Source organism: Ambystoma mexicanum, chromosome 8, assembly GCF_040938575.1.
Source record: "Ambystoma mexicanum isolate Mex_15411 chromosome 8, UKY_AmexF1_1, whole genome shotgun sequence".
Taxonomy (NCBI): domain Eukaryota; kingdom Metazoa; phylum Chordata; class Amphibia; order Caudata; family Ambystomatidae; genus Ambystoma; species Ambystoma mexicanum.
This window is the reverse complement of record NC_090929.1, coordinates 1,492,531,878-1,492,551,413: the sequence shown is the minus strand read 5'-3', so window position 1 is coordinate 1,492,551,413 and position 19,536 is coordinate 1,492,531,878. Positions and strand designations below refer to the sequence as shown.

The 19,536-nt window shown below is 47.0% G+C and overlaps 1 protein-coding gene across 3 annotated transcripts in view; it reads right to left on the bottom strand.

Annotated features, from left to right (window-relative positions):
- SUFU (SUFU negative regulator of hedgehog signaling) overlaps positions 1–19,536 on the bottom strand; it is a 988,972-nt gene that overhangs the window by 21,474 nt on the left and 947,962 nt on the right. For all 3 annotated transcript variants that reach the window (XM_069611674.1, XM_069611675.1, XM_069611676.1), the window contains one exon: positions 19,426–19,494. In XM_069611674.1, coding sequence (XP_069467775.1) covers positions 19,426–19,494 — 69 coding nt within the window. The remainder of the gene's footprint in view (positions 1–19,425; positions 19,495–19,536) is intronic.

Below are 19,536 nucleotides of genomic sequence, written 5' to 3'. Positions count from 1 at the left end.
AGAGGCAGGTTTTGAACCTATGGATTTGTCCTTGATGGAGTCGACCTTGAGGTATAGCTTTGTGTCGTCAGCGTATTCGTAGAAGTGGATGTTGTGTAGCTAGGTGGGCTCCCAGCAGCTCCATCTATAGATTGAAGATCACTGGGGAGAGGACTGAATCCTGCGGGACTCCACAGATGACAGTTTGCATGGGCGATCTAGAGGAGTCTATCTGAACAAATTGTTGGCGAGATAGGATTTGAACCAGCATAGGACAAAGTTGCCGATCCCCATGTGCCGATGTAGGGTGAAATTGTCCGAGAGGTCGAGTAGAACCAGGAGTGGCCATCGTCAAGGATGTTGAGGGCGTCGACCACCTGTATGGTTGCGGTCTCTGTGCTGCATCGGTGTCTGAACCCAGAGTGGTAGGTTTGGAGGAGATTGTTGGTGCCTATGTGTTGCTGAAGTTGTGTGGCTATCGCTTTCTCAATGATCTTACCTAAAAAGGGAAGATGGGGAGATAGTTACCTAGGTTGTCGGGATCCAGAGTGGGTTTCTTTAGTAGAGGGAGGATTTGCCCTTGAGTTAGGGAGCCTTTGATCTCCAGGTTTAGTTTTGAAGCAGGGAGGGTCTTGAGGATAGATGCTGGGAGTATGTCATGTTTATACGATGGGGCTTTAAAGGTGGGCGGGGTTTCTACCAGGTCCTCTGCCGAGTGTGTCTTGAATGCTTCTCAGGGTGTGGAGATTTTGCGAGGAGGGACAGGAGGTGGGCCTGTGGATTTACAGCTGGTGTCTATATGCTGGCAAATCTTGATGATTTTGTCGATATAGAAGGTGTTGATGGTGGTAGATTTTTCGATGGTGTGGCATGACAGCATCGGGTAGCGAGTTCATGCAGTGCTTGACCACTTTGAAGAGGACTCTGCTTTTGTTGTCGGCTTCTTCTATGTTGTTCTGATAGTAGCAGGCCTTGGCTGTGTTGATTAGTTGTCGGCGGGTAACTGAGTTCCTTGAGGAGCGCCAGGTCGGATTGCGGTCCTGGAGCAGAGCCAGGTTTTTGGATGACTCTACTGCTGAGGTTGAGTTATTGCGTGTACCAGGGGGCTGGCGGTTTCGGTTTGCAGGTGCGTTGTTTCAGAGGTGCGTGTCAGTCAATGAAAGCTGAGAGGGTGGCACTGAGTGCATCCAGTAGAGTCACAGTGCGGTTGGGGGTGTTCGTCCATGTAAGATGGAGGTTGTCTAGGTATTTCGCCAGGATGTTCTTGAAGGACCTGAAGGTTTGTCTGATGGGTTTCTGCTGGGAGTGCTTGACTGGGGTGGTGTGCAGGATGTTGAAAGGCACGGCTAGGTGATCAGACCAGTAAAGCGGGAGAGGAGAGGTGTAGTGGAGGGAAGACAGTGCAGTGATGATTAGGTCGAGGATGTTACCTTTCTCGTGCGAGTCATTCATGTGCTATGTGAGGCTGAGGGTGTCCAGAAGGCCGAGGAGAGCTTCCTTCATCAGTTTGGAGGCCTTGTTGTCTGGGAGGTTGAAGTCACCTAGGAAGACGAGGTTGGCGTGCGTGAGGGACATGGTGGTGGACCAGGTCGGTGAAGTCTCTGAGGAAGGCGTGTTGCATTTGGGTGGTCTGCTGTCGAGGAGAGCGGGAAGTGGCAGGAAGGCACTTTGAAGGAGCCAAAGTTGTCGACTTCAAGTCTGGTGCAGGGCCACAAGGTCTTGTGGTTACTGTGATGCCTCGTCTGTCTTGTTCGGCCGGTCTCGGTGTTGGATGCTGTAGCCATCAGGGACAAGGACGTCTAGGATGTGGATGGATTTGGGTGTCAGCAAGGAGACACCCTTCAGTGATGAAGATGGCATCAATGTTGTGTGTAGTGATGAGGTCGGCAATGTTTGCTGCATGAGCGATAGTTGAGCGGACATTGATGAGCATCAACTTCCGTGTTGTGGACGGCGAGGTGATGCTCTTGGGCTTGGGGCTTGTGTGGGTGAGGTTGCTGTATTGCAGAGTCAATGCCTTAGAGGAGGGGCACTGTCGCTGGCCTTGCCTGGTGATGGTGGGGGTAGTCTGTGGGGACAGAGGGATGAAACAAACGTTGGCGCGTGCTTACCTGTCGTTTTAGCAGGATTTGGGCACTGGGTCTTCCCGGTCAAAACAAGTCCAAACAGGAATTGCCTGTTTCTTCGTCTGTCCTTCACATTGTACGCCCAGGCGAGAGACGCCCTTGATCTAAGAGTTAAGAGCAGAAAGGAAGAGGCAGGGCTAGCTAAGAAGGTGGGTGGGCCTTAGGCCAAATGACCTAGATCCACTTGCACCTGATCACCAACTGTAACAAATGTAATGGTACCAACGGTATCAATCTCAGAAGGAGTAAGGGCTAAGTTGGGGCCTTGCTGGAGACAAGAACTCGCAAAATGCAAGCTTGCCCCATGTCACAGATGACTGCCTAACTCACAAGCTGATCTTTTGACATGAAACATTCAGAAAGCACCAATTAAATAACTCAAGTGGTGGGAGCATGGTCAACAGGAGCAGATGTGAGATTGCAGTGCTCCGCATGCATCCTCCATTCAATCCTGAATAAGTAGCTCATCAGGCCAACATTTCGGGTTCCAAAAGTACACAGCTGTGGGAAAAATTGTTATCCTCCAGAGGGTCTGGACAGGTGAAGAAAGCAGTGCATGAGGGCTAATTGGATGTACCGGCCTGTGAAGTACTGTCATCTGATGGTTGCACTGCTACAGAAGCTCAATCTCATTGACTGCTTGCTAGAGTTGAAGGGGGCAAAACAAGCCCTACGCAAGAAGTGTGAATGGAGATCAGGAGCTGAAAGGAATGCAGTGCCATGAGGACCAATGAATGGGGTTTCAGGTTGACGGAGTGCTTGACCACTTTGAAGAGGGCTCTGTGTTGATATGAGACCCCATTGGAGGAGATGGTATCGCACCTGCCTTTGAAATACGTCTGACGGAGGCCCTACTGGTCTGCAGGAATGCCACCCATGTACCTGGAGGCAATGTGAGCAATCTTTTGCCTTGGGGTTTGCTACCTGACTGGCATAGTAAGGGCACCAGAAGCAAGCCTGTCCCCTATACGTTTGAGATGGTAGATATCAGGAGCGAGGATCCAGAACACGCTGCTAGAGCACTGTGGGTCTGACTGACTTTGGTGTCAAGTCCGCATCTGGGTGCCATCTTGCCATACAAGTGGGAAAGACCTGGCTCCACATGCACAAAAGCCTGTCTGCTGGCTGAGGGGGAGGCATGACTGCCAGCAAGGGAACTTCAACTAATGTGCAGTCATTGCTTTAGCTGGGGGCTTTATCTTGAACACTAATTGTCAAAGGCTAGCCCACACTCATTCATTTGGGCGAGAGGGTGAACTGTGTATCAGGTACCACCTACATTGTATCGCAGCACTTCAAGGGACCACTACAGCTGAATGCCAGTAAGCCCAGCAGGCCTGGCTGATGGTCCATCCGCAGATGAGCACACTACACACTTGGCATGCTGGCTCGCTCCAGACATTTTTCTAACTAGCTCCGCCGCTTGCTCTGAGCATGCTGCACAAACATTTTTACAATGACAGAACATAGGCAGCCCAAACCGAAACAGTTACATTTAGGCTGAATAACACAACCGAAGCAGCCAGAACCCAGTGATACACAAGAGGAAGAGCCTGCCCTTGGCACTGTATACATTACAATACAGGAGATTTTTAAAGTTATTCAATAATCTTAGGGAAGCCTTGGAGCAAAGGATTTGCTAAGTTGTTGTTAATCACCTTCAAAAGGTGGAAGAGAGTTGCGCAACCGTAGCTAAAGTGTTATGTTGATTTATACTGCACACTGCTATCACCCTAGGGTAGTCTTCAGGTGCTTACATGGTTCTGCAAGAGAAAAGAGAAAAGGGCTGGGTGTGTCAGTGGGGATAGGATGATAGGATAGGATAGGTTCAGCACTAGGAGGAACTGGCGCCTGTGAGCGTTGTCTTGCATGTGGGAGTTGGTTTGGGAGGCCCTGTGTTCTAAGTGTATGGGTAGGACTCAGTGCCTCGGAAGTGTGCTAGTGTTTGTGTTGGGTGTGTGTGGTGTGTGATCGGGTGGGTTTTGTGTTCATGCGCACAGGTTAGTGGTATCCATAAGGGGTCCAGAGTCGTGGATGAATGTTGGATGTTTGAATGTATTGTGTGTGTGTGCGTTTGTGTAGTGTGGATGGATTTATGGACTATGTGCAATGGATGTTCACTCTAATGTTTCCAGAGTCTCAGATAGTAGGTAGGGTGTGAGCATTAGATTAGTTCTCAGTGTGTCTATGTAGTGTGGCTAGCCCCTAGTCATGTATAGTGGCGTTGTTTATGCTGGAGGAGCAGGAAGGGGGGGTGAGGGGGTTAGTAAATCAGTTAGTTTGACTATGCCTCTGGCGGGAGTCTTCAGTGGCTGTTCAATGGTATCTTCCAATGTTCTTGGTTGTGGTCGGTCGACCATTCTCACCTCCTCTTCAGGTCTGGAGGCCGACTTCCCCTATGAGTTTGGGGCCAGAGGGTTGGTTGTCGAGCTCTTCGCTCCTCTACCTCCAACACCCTCCGGGTCAATCGTTTTTCGAAGAAACGAGCTTGGGGTAGATCTCTATCTTCGGCTGGGGCCTCCCTCTGGAACAGCCTCCCTGCCACTCTAAAACTTGAGGAGAATCATCTTCAGTTCCGGAACCACCTAAAGACATTCCTCTTTGCTTCTGCCTTCGCTCCCCCTCTCCCCTACTGATCTGCTCTCTTGGCACTGTGCACCTCACCACCCTCTGTCCCCTGGGCGCAGGTACCTACTCATCCTGCATTGCCTCCTGGCCACCCCACTGCACTGGGGATTGCATCTGTGCCCATACAGCCCCCCCATTTTTGTTCCTTCCTTTTCTGCACTTTTATCAGACTTACCCAGTCTGCTGCCTTAAACACAGCACTTGCTTGCTGCACTACCACTGTTTATTGCCTCCATTTTCTATTTATTTTATTTATTATTTTTCCTCTCTCCTCTGCGCCTTACTTTCCACTCTCCCCCTTCCATGCACTTTTTCCCCTTTTGCCTTTCCCATACACTTGCGCGTTCTCAATGTCACTGGGCCTAGTAAGATCGCTGTTTTGTTGTGTTGTTTCTCCCCTGTTCCTCTCCCTTGCCTAGTCGCGCTCTGAAACACCTGTGTATGAGAGCGATACAAATAAAATATCATACATCATATCATACCTAGAGTGTTCCTGGTTACTCGTCCGGGTTCGTCGTAGCAGTTGGGTGTGGACATGTTGTCCTGTTGACTGCTGATGGGTGCACGGCTGGAGTTATAATAAGTTGGCAAGTGGTGCTCGACTGGGCAGCCCTAGTTGTGTGGGTGGGTAAATAAGGGTGAAGCTTAGGTTTTAATTCTTTACCGGTCTGAGTTTTCCTTAGTGCATAGATTGCATGTGGGTGTTAACCCTGAGTCCGTCTGTTGATTGGGCAGCCTTACCTTTGTTGATCACCCTATTTGTTGGGCATGGCCAGGGGGTGGTTGGGTGGTGCAGTGTTCAGTTCCTCTTTGATAGTTCCACTGTTATACGTGACCATGTCCCTTAGTGTGTTTCTTTTGGTCCGCAATGTTTTTGCTGTCAATGTCCCTTTGTGTTTTTCATTGTCTGTTTAAAAGCCACATATTGAGTTGTTTCCTCCTGAAGGTGATGTGGTCTTCTGTGATTCTGATTTCTCTGGGCATGGTGTTCGAAAGTTAGCAATTAGGCACGAGAATGCAGTTCCTCTGAATTTCCTCTTTCCGTACTGTTTTGTCTCGATTTGTCAGGCATTGCTTGATCTTAAATCCCTTCTTGGCTGGCAGAGGCTGATCTTGGCTTGGAGGAATTAGTCTCCTTGTCTGTGTAAGGCTTTGTGGGCGATGCAGAGGGCTTTGAATTTGATGTGTTTTTTTAGTGCCATCCAGTGAAGGCTTTCCAGAGCTGGAGTGGTGTGGTGTCTTCTGTTTAATCTTAGTAGAATCCTGGCTGAAGTCTTTTGGACCCTTTGGAGTTTCTTGGCTAGTCTTTCCGGCATTCCTAGGTAGAGACTGTTTGCAAAGTCAATTGTTGTTAGTATCAGTGATATGATTGTAAGGGTTCTGTGAGGAAAGGAGAGTTATGGGAGCAATCCTCCGAGTAGTTTTAGAAGGTATAAGCACTTTTTACTGATTGCGTTGACTTGCGGTTCCAGGGATAGTTTGTTGTCCATGAGTATTCCTAGGTTATTTACCACGTTGGAAGCCTCCGTTTGAGTTCCCATGCCAGCCACCCAGTGCAGTTTTGGAGGTCGTTTGTGGTCAACCATTGTAGATGCCTGTGAGGAGTTGTTGAGGCAGATATTTTGTTCCTGGGTTCTGGTCGTCTTCACAATCAGTTATGGGACGTCTGCATAGTTGTAGACGGTTAGTCCGTGGGTGGGGAGATGCTGGATCCCCGAGTGGTGACTCAGATGATTTTTTGATGTTTGATATGAAAGGTGGCAAGCAGGTTCTTTCGGTTCGATTTGTGAGAAAAAAGGTGAGCCACCTCAGTGCAGATTCCTGTATAGCATATTCCATAAGTCTTTCTATTAGTGTTGTAGGGCTAATTTTGTCAAAAGCCACAGGTATGTCCAATAGTGTGAGAGCAGATTGGGCACTGTTGCCTGCATTCATTTTCAGGTCGTCCCATGTCGATAGGAGTGCTGATTCTGTTCCGCTCATTGGTCTGAAGCCAACTTGTGGCTTATCGAGTATTCTGTTTGTTTCAACGTATTTAAGTAGGATTTTGTATGCATGGTTCTATAGGATCGTCGCTGGATAGAGCAAGTTCGATATCAGTCTGTAGTTGCTTGGGCAGCAAGAAGGATTTGGTCAGGAATCACACAAAAACCCTTGACAGAAGGGGTGACTATGGTAAGGTTCTACCTGTGTACAACGTGCAAGAAACTGGGGAGTAGGAAATGGATTTACAAACCAGTTTAACAATACAAGTCATATTGATCTAGGTGTCAGAGGTAGTTCCACTGGACATGGAACTTGTCCATAAAGATGATGCAAGTCGATTTGTGGTCAACTTAGGTTGACAAAATGACCAGCAGGTATGTATATCCAATGTGTATGTCCCGAATGTAGAAGACACATCCTGGGGGGCGGCTTGGCCTGGTGCGTGATACAGTACCATGGCCGCCTGAGTGCTCCTGTGACGACTGGGTCATATTGCCTGAAAAATACCTTAGACCGACCATGAATTGCCTCCTGGTGTTCGGCAGGTGTTGGTGAACCCCTCCTGTGCTCCGGGACAGAGTTTCAGCTGGTTGTGTACAGTGGATGGACTCAGCCTGCATGAGCCTGCTGCACGGCCTCCCGCCTAAGCCACGCTTGGTCTGACCCACCTGAGGCCTGGGTAACCGAGGCCGCAGACACAAGGAGAGTTCCTGAGGGCCGGCAGAGGTGAAAGGCAGCATCTGAATCTCCTTCCATTAAGTTTAGCCGACGCTGCACGTCCCTGCTTCGGGGTGCCCTGGCATCCTGCGACCAGCCCGAGGGCACATCTACAACTTGCAGAGGCGAACACGAGCCGACGGAGCTTGATCAGCGAGTCATTGCCCATTGCACGCAGTGAGTGTTTCCCGGACTGGTTCCGGCTTGGTGGCGGTGGTGGGCTCCTGCAGGCTTTAACATCTGCAGTGCACGGGATGTCTGCGGCCTCCGTGTCGGCAGGCCACTCTCGGTTTGGCCCTGCCTGGCGAAAAGCCCCTTCATTACTTGGTGGTGTGCATGCGGGCTGGGAGGCTCGTGGGGAAGACCTCCACTTACCATCTGGGCCCCATGGCTGGCTATAGGGGGCTGGAGCCCAATTCTTGGAGCAGATCTCATGCATCTACTGAGACGAGGGTGGGCAGTCTGCAATGTTTCCTTCTGGGGCACGCTTAAACGCTGTGGTAGACCTGCCAGGAATGCCCAGATGGCTGGCGCAGCTCCCGGCTAGATCCAGAGGCCTCCCTCCGCCACTGTGGTGGAGAATGGGGGTCAGCATCAGCTACGCGGGATCCAGAGAGCTGCCCCCGCATACCAGAGGGGACCCCCCTTGCAGCACTGATATAGTATTCTAGCAGCTCGAAACTGCCTGGATGGACTTCCTTTCTTTGCCTTGTGAGGGATCCTGAGGATCGGCCGTGGGGTCAGCTCGGCCTGCGATGGTCCTCTGAGGGTGGGCTCCGCTGTCGAACGCACGCCCGTCAGCCTGTTGGCTACCCCTGCATCTTCACTCTGCTTCGTTGAGTAGGTTCTCACCCTGTGGGGTTCCGGTTTAAGCAGAATCTACAGGTGCGTCGTCATCTGACTACTGCCACCTTGAGCCCCCAGGCTTACTCTGTGGGGCCACAAACCACACTGCGACCCGACTGCCCTCTACACCTTGCAGCCCGGAGGCTACCCTTGAGCCATGGCAAAATCAGGAAAATCACCAAACTCCTCGGACATCGCATCCCTGCTGCAGATCCAGGACCCGGGCAGGAAAAAGAACAACGGTGGCTCAGGTCCATGGAGTAGAGGCAGACATGACACCCCCCCGCCCCCGCCCAACCCGCAACTGGCCACAAAGGATGACCTACTGCAAAGGCTAACCAAGATTCGGAAGGATATCCAGGGTAGCCTAGCAGAGATGGTGGGGAAGGTGTCGGCTACTGACAAGTGCTTGACTGACACTGAACGAACAGTGGAGGAAGTGTAAACCACCCTATGCGCACAATCCTACAAGATAAGTCAAATGGGCCCAATGCATGGAAGCACTGGAAGATAAGGTGGCCTTTCTGGGGGACAGGTATGAGTACTCAGAGAATCACTCTCGGCATAACAATATTCGAATTAGGGAGGGTCCCCTCCAAGGTACACGACCGCGCTGGAGGCCTACATTACATATCTCTTTTGCCAGATACTGGACACCCCGGAAGATGATCCGATTGAGCTTGACAGAATACACCATGTCTGGCTGATGGTCTCAGAGCGACGCAACTTTACCCCTGATGTCCTCACGAGGGTCCACTTTTATAAAGTGAAGAAGATTTTAACCCGAGCCAGGCAAGCTGATATTTGCTTCTGGGGATCCACCCTGGCCCACTACCAAGACCTAGAGGGCATTACCTTATTTAAGCGCAAATCACTGACTGCTAACGGAATGGCTCAGCAAGAAAGATGTGCACTACAGATGGGAATTCCCCACGGCCCTCCACTTCACCTACCGGAACTGCTCCTGGTCTGTCTCATCAATGAAGATGATCTTTCTCTGGACACAACTGGTCCGGAGGCAGATGTGGACCCGGATCCGTCATGCAGGGCTCGGGCTAGGGTAATCCCTTGGACAAAAGTAGGAAAAGGCCAGAGGAAGAACAAGGAATGACTGCCTCAGGGGATGGCAGGGGGGTGGGGTGGAGGCATTCTTGGTCAAAGTTTAACGGTTAGGCAACAGGCTGTTACAGGTTCCCCCATATTGGTTCCTTGTTCGCTTAACGGTTGAGATTTCTGATGTTAGCAAGGTTTGTTGGGAACAGTTGTTTTTTTCTTGGGTGGGAGGGGGGCTCAGCATCTGTGTTGGGACAGGGGTCAGACAGCACAGAGTGGAAAGTTTAGGCAAATTGGTGTAGTGGCTACATGGCTATGGGGCTTGCCGAAAAAGCCGGATGGCTAACACTGCTTTTGACTCGCAGTATGGTACACCGTCCATGCTCACTTGGAACGTACAGGGCCTAAACTCGCCAGTCAAGTGCAGATCAGGATTGGCAAAGTTCAGTGACCTATCGCATCGGTCGTCTTCCTACAGGAGACTCACCTTTTGAAAGCTAATGAAGGGAGACTCACATGCCTGCTTCTCACCTGGATTTTATTTACTAATAGCGGAATCCAAGCAGAGAGGAGTAGCTATACTACTCAATAAAGCTGCCCCCTTCCTTCGAACTGGGACTCTGCATGATCCTAACGGGAGATTTTTGGTGGTTAAGGGCACCTTGTTGGGTAACACTTTCATGTTCATTCCCATATCCCACGCACCCCCATGATCGACAGGACCTGTTCTTGCAAGGCCCTTTGAACAAACTGCTCGTCTTTGCCGAAGGCGCTCTGATCATAGAGGGGAGGAGGGTGGTGCGGATTTTAACGTGGCCCCAGACCCCGACACCAATAAATCTCTCCCGGCCTCTAAGGTGGATTATAGGCATTTGCTGGCTCTCATGAGCCTTCTGCACGAGTTACGGCTGGTGGACATTTGGAGGCTACGGAATTCAACTGCCAGAGACTATACACATGACTCACATGTTCACTTGGGTTACTCTCTTTTGATCAGCTGGACTGGTCCTACCTCGTGGCTGTCCTCCAAAAGTCAGGCCTGGGACCAACATTCCATAAGTCGGTTCTGGCTATATACTCTGTCCCGATGACTAGGATCCTAATTAACGGCAGGGCCAGCCCCCTAATAACAGCCTGCAGAGGCACGAGACAGGAATGCCCCCTATCCCCTCTCCGGTTCGCCCGCTCGATGGAGCCCCTGGCACCCCGTGTGCGTAATCACTGGGATATTCAGGGTATCCTTATACGCGGACGTATTGCTCTCCTTGATGGAAGTGCGGCACCCAGGGATATTGATACACTGAGACACCGGCCCGATTAAATGAAAGCGAGACTACATTGAATATTTGGGGGTGAATATCCCCAGCTCCATTAAATCACTATATTCTGCCAATTTTCCTCCTCCATTCACGGGGTGGAATATGACTTGAAATGGTGGCACAAGCAAACTGCTTTATGGCTCGGGGGCGTCACAACTGTTAAAATGACCATTGTCCCTAGGCTTCTTTACCACTTTATAGCCCTCCCTACTGCTGTCCCAATTAAAAACTGCACGGACTACAGGGGGAAATCCTGACTTACATTTGGCAACACTGTAAACTGAGGGTAGCTAACGGTTGCATAAGGAGCATCTGGGAGGACTGGGGGTCCCCAAAATATACCGATATTACCTTGCCTCCTACCTTTCGCACATCTTTACGTGGTGTCAGCTGGGGGAGATTCCACAATTGGTGCAGATTGTACAGGCAACAATCCTGACCCCCCCTGAAACAGCTGCTGTTTGTCAAGCTGAGTGGCAACTTGATCAGACCCGCACTCCTATCTTCAACACTTCACACACTCACATGCTGGAATCCGGCAACCAAAAGATGGAACACTCCCATGGGCTTAGGCCCACTATCACCTGTGGTCAACAATCTGAAGTTTACCCCGGGCAAACACACAGCAACATTCACAGCTTGGACAGCCGGGCGGCCTGAGGGAACTTAAGCAGCTTTTAATGACAGGTCTCGCTCACTTTCGAGGAGTGCAAACAGTTCTCATTACAAGAGGGGGAAAATTTCCGGTACCTTCAACTACGACAATGGGGGTGCCACCTGACGGTTCGGCAGAGGCATTAGAGCCCTGAACGCTTTAGAACTCACTTGCTTGGCAGGTAGATCAAAGGGCAGAATCTCAGGGCTTTACAACCTGCTAGATCGCTTTGACCTACAAGAACGATTGCCCTATATGGTGGGTTGGGAGAGGGATCTGGGGGTTGCTATTGGAGAGGAATCTTGGCGTCACATCTGGGAACGGAATCACAAGGCCTCTAGGTGTACCACAGACAAGGAGTGCCAGCTTAAACTCTGCTACTGATGGTATTACGCCCCAGACATACTCCATAGCATGGCCCCTCCTACCCAGAGGGCTGCTGGAGGGGCTGTCAAGAAAGTGGAACCTATTTCCATATGTGGTTGCTATGCCCTAAGGCCCAATCTTACTGGAAGTAGGTCCTTTCGCACATCAGAACTATGCTGGCTATTGACCTGCCTATGGATCCTCTGATCATTTTGTTAGGGGGATTGCAGGGATGGGCTTTATCCTCCGACTGGCTATAAGGCTAGGCTTCTCACTCACCTTCCCCTTGCAGCTAAAATCACCCTACCCCGGAATTGGAAAACCACAGACGGGCTGGTGCTTGGTATGTGGTGAGGGAAGCTATGGGAAGATGCTGGCTTTGGTGAAAATTACAGCCCTGGCGGAAGGGAGAAACTCCTCTTACGTGGCAACCTGGCTTCCCTTTATAGACTGAACACAAGAGGCCCATCACGGTGCGCATAAGCCTAAGCTATATAAATACCTAGCTCTTCTCTAGGCCTGGGCACGGACTCGTGCGCTGCCAGTTAACATGTTCCAAGTCAGTGTAGCACAATCCTATGCACACATGATCATCCATTATGTAATTTTGTTGTCTATGATTCATGAGATCCGTTTATGTCTATGTGTGTTATTAGGGTGGTCACCCATGTCCAAAAATTCATAAAGATGTTTAAAAGAGAAAAAAAGAAGACCTATATGCTGGAATCATGGATACATTTGTGAGGTTACTGTGGTAACCATTATCTGGGCCAAATATCAACTGCCCCTTAGATCAACACAAAGATCCCAATTAGTGCACACATTTGGGATTGTCCTCTAGCTCGTTGAGGAAAGCCTCACAGTACCTATAAGAAAGATGTTTGGAGGAAGCAACAGAGCAATATCCACTTGTACTCTTACTACGCTCTAGTCGACAGGGACACACAGAAATTGACAATATATTTACATTGAAGAGCACCTTTGACAAGTTTACAGACCTACAGTACTTGACGAGAGTGATCTCTGATCTAGCAGTCCCTTTCTGCAGGTTGAAGTGATAGGGATATGGCATTCAATGCAGCTCTCAAGTCGGATATCACTATTTCCAGGTTCACTGGATTCTAAGAGCACAATAAAGCAGGCGGTTAAGGTAGTGATGAAGGGGAGAAGTATGCTCTAGATCAAGGTTCTGCAGCCTTTGGTTCTCCAGATTTTTGGACTACAAATATCAGCCCTAGCTAGAATAGTCAATAGTGAGGGATCATAAACACCTGGGGAGCCACAGGTTGCAGACCCTTTGCTCTAGATGCTGGTAGAAGGAGTAGGGGCGTTTGGAAGGTGTTTTACTCCAAGCTTCACCAATCCGATGCATCAATTTGAAGCCTAGACATTTGTACGACTCAGACCATGGAGCAGTTAATAGCTACAAAAACACTACCTTGCCACCATACAACACTAGAGGGCTTTGAAAATCTGTTATGGTACTCGAAATGTGCACAGGGTGAATAAGTAATGCAGAAATGGTTACCCCGGCTGGTAAGAACACCTGAATCCAGACACCATTAAGTGCTTTAAAGGTGAAGAGGGCAGCATTGTTTTAATGCAGGAAGAGATCAACAAGGTCTTTGTCAATTTTTATGAACAAACGTACCACCAGTGTCCTCTACTTGATTGGGAACAAATGATGCAGCCTAAGCAAAATAGGTGGATAGGCTCTTGAATTTCAGATAACCAAACAAAGATTAAGATGGATATATTCTATGGGGCCTGGCCTACAAGACACCATCCGTAATGTTTTATGCACTGTTTGAAGATCCTTTGGCCTTGAAAGTGGTAGAGGTCTATGAAGAAGAAATGCAAAAGGGTTGATTGGTGTTGCTTGTGTCAATCATTCATTGCTCTAAAGCTGGGTAAAGATCTACACAACCGCTTAACATTTAGACGTCACTATTAAACAGAGGTTCTAAAATATTCAGCAAAATCTTAGCACAGACCTCTGCCTCTACTGCCCTTTCTGATGCATGAGGACCAGGTGTGGTTAATCCTGTCAGAAACACTACAAACAATTTAAGAATGGTAACTCATTTGATCCTTAAGTCAGGCAGCAGGAAGAGGACTTGGCCATTGCTTTGCTCAATAACAAGACTTTTGATTCAGTTGGTTAGGACTTTATGTTCCAAATACTGGTGGCTAATAACTTTGGACTCTTATTCCTACGTCCGACATGCCTGCCAACGACTGACTATATAAACTAATGGGAGATCTCAGAGTTCAGAACTGGAGGGACAAGACAGGAATGTCCCTGCCACACTGCTGTTTGCTTTGGTGACTGAACCATTGGCTTGTACAATGAGAATAGTCTTTGAAGGCATAGAAACTATTATGGGCGGCATTGAACATGCAGTATGGATATACTTAATTATACACCTTATATAGATTTGTTGATTGAGGGTCTGATTTACAGGTCCCCCTGGCATGCTGAATTTAACTGAAGGCTATGGTTCACACTATGGGATTTGGATGAACTGTAAAAGGGCCTTTTTTTTTTACTTGTGGGTAAGTTTACGTCTTGTGGCAAAAGTGGACTCCCAAGCATGCTCCTTCCCTGTACCGGTGATCCATTTAAATACTTGGGAATTAGCATGTTTCATAAGGTCACTAATATTTATGGTGGCAGTTTCTCCAGAGTCATTTCAGAATTGAGGAGATCAACTGGGTTCTAGGTATCGCTGCCACTATCCATGATTGGTCATTTAGCCCTTAGAAAAAAGGTAATGCTTCCACAATTGCTGTGCTGTAGGGGCCTTGGTGTATATTTTGAGCTAACATCTAGGGAGCTGTATCAATAACTAGTTAAATTGATATGGGGTTACATTAAATGATTGATCGATCTTGTAGACTAATAAAACAATACACAGAATGTGGGCTGGATGCCACATACTTGGAGGTCCGCTATCTAGTGTCCCGATTTCACTTTGCAGTGTAGTGGGGTTTGATGTTAATATGAATGGGGAGCAGAAGTTGTTGGCATGGAAGGCAGTCAATTAAATATTAGCTACATATTCCAGAGAAGACAGTTCCCCGGTCCACTTCCTAAACTTAACCAGAAGGTGCGAATGAGAGCATTTAAGTGAGCAAGCTACCCCCGCCTCACTTTCCTCATTCATTGGAGGTTGCCCAATCTGGAATTTACCATGATTTTCTTGGCTGCTGTCGAGGTCATTTAGAGACCTTGGAGGAGAATGGTGTGTAGCCGTGATGGTGCATTTTTAACCTTCACAGAATTGTGAACAGTGTATAGGATTTAGTTTGCTAGGTTTGGTAATAATGACTGCACATTGTTTAAAATAATGCTAAAGTGAGAAGCTGGGTTTCAGCAAGTCACATGTTTCTAAAAGGCAATGTATTCAATTCATGTATTGCCAAACTTAAATCTAGAGAAAGACCAGAGGGTGGTAAACAGACTGTTCAAATATAGGAATTGGGAAAGGATAGTTCACACAATTACTGATTTAAGCAAACACAGTACAATGTTCATCACGGGGCAGGGATGTGTGACCTGCGGCCCCTAGATGTTTTGGACTAGGAGTACCATGATCTTTCACCAGAGTATACTAGCTAGTGCTAATGAGAGATCTAGTCCACAATATCCAGAGAGCCAAGGGTGGATCTTGGGTGACTTTATGTCAGTGAACTTGTACCAATAGTAAATTCTTATTATTTTAAGCTCAAAGTATACATTTGAAATAGGATTGTATAATAGAAAAGTAAAAATAAAGGAGTTTTATTTTAATTTTATTTGTGTATTTATTAAGCACTGAAAGCCTGCAGGCATGGGGCGCTGGTACAGAAACACAAAGGACAATCCATAAAACACGGTACAAAGGAGGCAGTGGCTTAGGATGGGAGGAGAGTCAAGGTCAGAGAGTGGAAAAGTGCCATTATCTGAAGAGGTGTGTTTTTAAAGCTTTCTGAAAAGTTTTCAGATTACTGTCGGAGTTGGCGTGAATAGCAGTATAGAGGGCCAGGACCACTGCAAGGCAAAACAGTTTCATACAGAAGAAGTTAATGTTCCCAAAGTACCTCAGCAAGATGATGTTAGTCAAATGCCACGCAGAACCCCTTTTGAAAGACAACTGCAAGTTTAACACAGTTAGCAAGTAATAGTCTTCATTTTATGAGATATCAAGAAACTGCGCAGATGTTCCACACAATAATTTGGTTTCAGAATAAACAACAAAGAAAATATATTTTGTGGTTGCAAGAATATTTGGAATCAGCTCAATAACGTATTAAAAACTATTAGGGGAGAGCCCGGTCAAGATGGCCGCAGAATCTTAACGGGCTTCCTTGGCTAGAGGAACAAATGATTTAAATAGCCCCTTGGAGCTCCAAAACTGCCTGGTATCCAGGAGGAGCAGCACGCCCGTGTTACGAGTCGGTGTGGTGCGCTTCTGAGCAGGAAAGGTCTTGCAGGGCGTAAACAGCGACAGGAGAAGAACAAGTTATTTACCAACTTGTAACGTTCTTTCGACTGGATGTTCCTCCAACGTATTCCTCATCTTTGACATGTAATGTTCAGCTTTGACTGCTTCGGAAAACTTTTTCGGCAGAGGATGCCATGACTCGATGGCGTCGAGCTGGTGCCCCTCAAAGGCCTCCGTTGAGGGTGACGCCATCGGAGGTTATAAGCAGCACGCATGGCGCCCGTTGGCCTCAGTTCCGTTTTTCCGCAAATGCGTTTGCTTCGTGAGAAACTCTGCGCGCCTCGTACTTGTAAAGTATACTTCTCTCTTTATCGAGATAACGACTTATGTCTTCGACATCTACACTGTCGACACCTCGGTCCGGTTTCAAGAAATGTAAGAACTGTGGCTCGAAGATGTCCATCACCGACCCGCATTGAGTTTGTTTGTGGTGCCTCGGCAAGGGCCACGAAACTGATACATGTTCCAAGTGTCAATCCATGACAGGAAAGGCCATGAGGGAACGAAAGGGGAAGCTCCAGGTACGAAAAGTTTCCAATCCCCCTAAATCCCGACCAGCTAGGCCTTCGACCGTTGAGTCCCGCGGTGACCAGCTGGGAATTGGCCCCAGAGAAGGATGTTGCTAGCAGGAGCCTGAATTGCATATTCTTGACGCTACATCTCTACTGTATTAGATGGAGGGCAAGTTGAAGCAAAGAAATGGATGGACAATAGGAGAGACTTGTTCAGAGCCATGTTGGAGTCAAACAATTCACATGCAGAATCCTCACCACCAGAAGAATTTAGAAAGCGGTTGAGGTATGTGTGGTCTTTCTTGGTTGCCCAGAGAGTGCATGCACTGTGAACACTGCTAACAATAGAGGCCATTGACCCTTGTTTTTTTGTTATGTTGTTGCAGGACATTGTTTCCTGTTAATTGATTGAAGACTGAGGTGTGTCCACGTCAAGAAATTAAAGTGAGAGTTTATGGTAAGTGTGTTATATATATATGACTCAAATATATATATATGAATGAGAGCTTGAATATAGTACAAGGGATGATGGGCAGCAAGCTGTGAATAATGTGTTTTAATGGGCTATGTGTATGTTTTGTGCCTTTTTAGAACCTATAGGGACTGTCCTAGATGACTTGTGAGGATTTTAAACATATCAGGGATCATCCACTAATACAGTCAGGTATATCTAGATAGGTTTTTTTCTGTCTAAACTAGAAAAAGGGAAGCTCTACATCATGTCATGTGGAGCAATTTAGAATTTATTTGTTCCCCTTAACACCCTCTAGTACACTATTCAGAGTGATGAATTTGCACTTTTAGATGTATGATTGCATTTGAATCTTTTCCACATTGTGATTTGTTTGCAATAATGCATATGTATAAGGATAAACATACAGCCCATTTTAAAGATTTATGCATATAGGCCAGGGTTATGTAGCAAAAAATTCCTTTGCGTAATTATGCGTATTTGCACATTCTATGCTTTTCTTTTGTACTATATCGGATGTATACCAAATATTTATTAATATTTTGTATATTTGTAGAATTGTCTTAGAATTCTCAAAATGTATATTGTTGCACCGTTTTATTAATAAATGAATTATATTCACACATCTGCCTAAACAGATTCATTGTTACTCCTACAGCCCGATTCAATAATTGAGTTTTTAAACCAAAAAAAAAAAAGCTTTGTCTTGGTATTGCGAGGCACCATTTTTGTAGAGTTTGATAATTTTCCCTCCCAGGTGTCTGCAAAGTTAGGGGAATACCCACCCACAGTTCTTATATGAGCCTTTTATATTTGCCAGAATGGCGGTTCTTTGGCAGATTGATGCAACTCCGGTTGAAAACACAAGTATACAAAGTGAAGAATCATACCAGTTAGGGGCCACTTGCTCTATGGCAAATCAAGAGAGAACAGGCCAATAAGAAAGGATCCCCTCCCTGGGCCTTTATGAGGTAAACTTCTTTGTCACTCAGGATTCAAAATGAAAATATTGCTGAGTCAAAGGTCGTTAACGAGCATTAGGGCAGAAGGCAAGTGTTACAGGACAATCTTTTAATCTTCCCAGAATCGGGTTGCTCAACTAAATATGTAAGTAGTGAAGCATTCCTATATTGGCCTCTGGGAAAGGTAAGAAAAAAGAAAAGCTATCAGAAGGAGACTTTTTTCACTCCTCAGAGCTAGATGAACAAATGGTACCCTACAGAGCATTCATTCAGAGTCCCATCACCAAACCAAGAAAGTCAAGTCGGTGCTGGGTCGCAATGACAAAACAGTGACACGACTTGAGGGTAAACTGGATTGCCTGAGTGAAAAGGTGGCCAAGGTAGAAACCAGAACTGCAACCCTGGGACAGAAAAGCTCTGAAATTGAGAACCAAAACTCCGACAGTTCCAGTGGTACCGCGGATAGGCAAAGACTTAGAGGCAGTGATTCTGGGGAAAAATGGCCATGGATCCGAGAATGGAACGCCTGGTAAATCTGACTACTTGGCCTCCCCCTAGATGCAGAACGGGAAGACTAAGTGGCCTTAGCCTCTACCTGGCTGACAGAGGTGTTGGGCCTAGACACGGATGACCCAATTTATATATAAAAAGGTGCTACAAAGTCAAACACGGGAGGAATTATTGTAGGTAGCACGGAAGTAGGCCCAACACACATTATCAAAGTATCTGATGAGGGAAATATAGAAAGAATTTTACAAGCGGATAAAAAGAATGCGAACATGGAGTTTCAACCAAATAAGATCCTTCTTTTCTCAGATTTTGCTGGAGAGACTGAAAAGAAAAGGAAATTGCTTAATATCCTGAAAAAGTGTTCTTACCCGAGGAGCAAAAGCAGGCACCATGGAAGTGAAGGGAATTTTTTTCTGGGACAGTAAGAAGGCGTAAGAACTCCTGAAAACTATACCAAAACTGTAGGCAGAGGAATGATGAACCTGAAATATGGAGCCGTCACAGACACAAGGTTTCCTTGATAAGAAGCAATGTTAGGACTGCATACATCCTTTCAAAATATTTCAATTGTTTTCTCTCCAGATTGGTTGCATAAGGAGCTAGAAAATGTATGGTTTTGGTTACTCAGAATCTTCTACCCACTCATAACTCAAGAAGGAAACCTGTGTGCCATGTTATTGTTTCAAATATGTGGATTTCGATGTGGTTTGGGGAACCCTTCACATTGTGGGCTCAGTACGTTTAACACTTACTTGAATCCTTTAATAAATATAAAATTAGAAGAAAAAATAAAAAAATGAGACTTACCTCTTCTGGAGATGACAAGTCTTCTAAATCGTCCAGCATTTTTTCGACTAATTCTTCCGTCAACAATATCTACAAAAGAGTAAAATCATGTTTGTTGATGGTTTATTAATT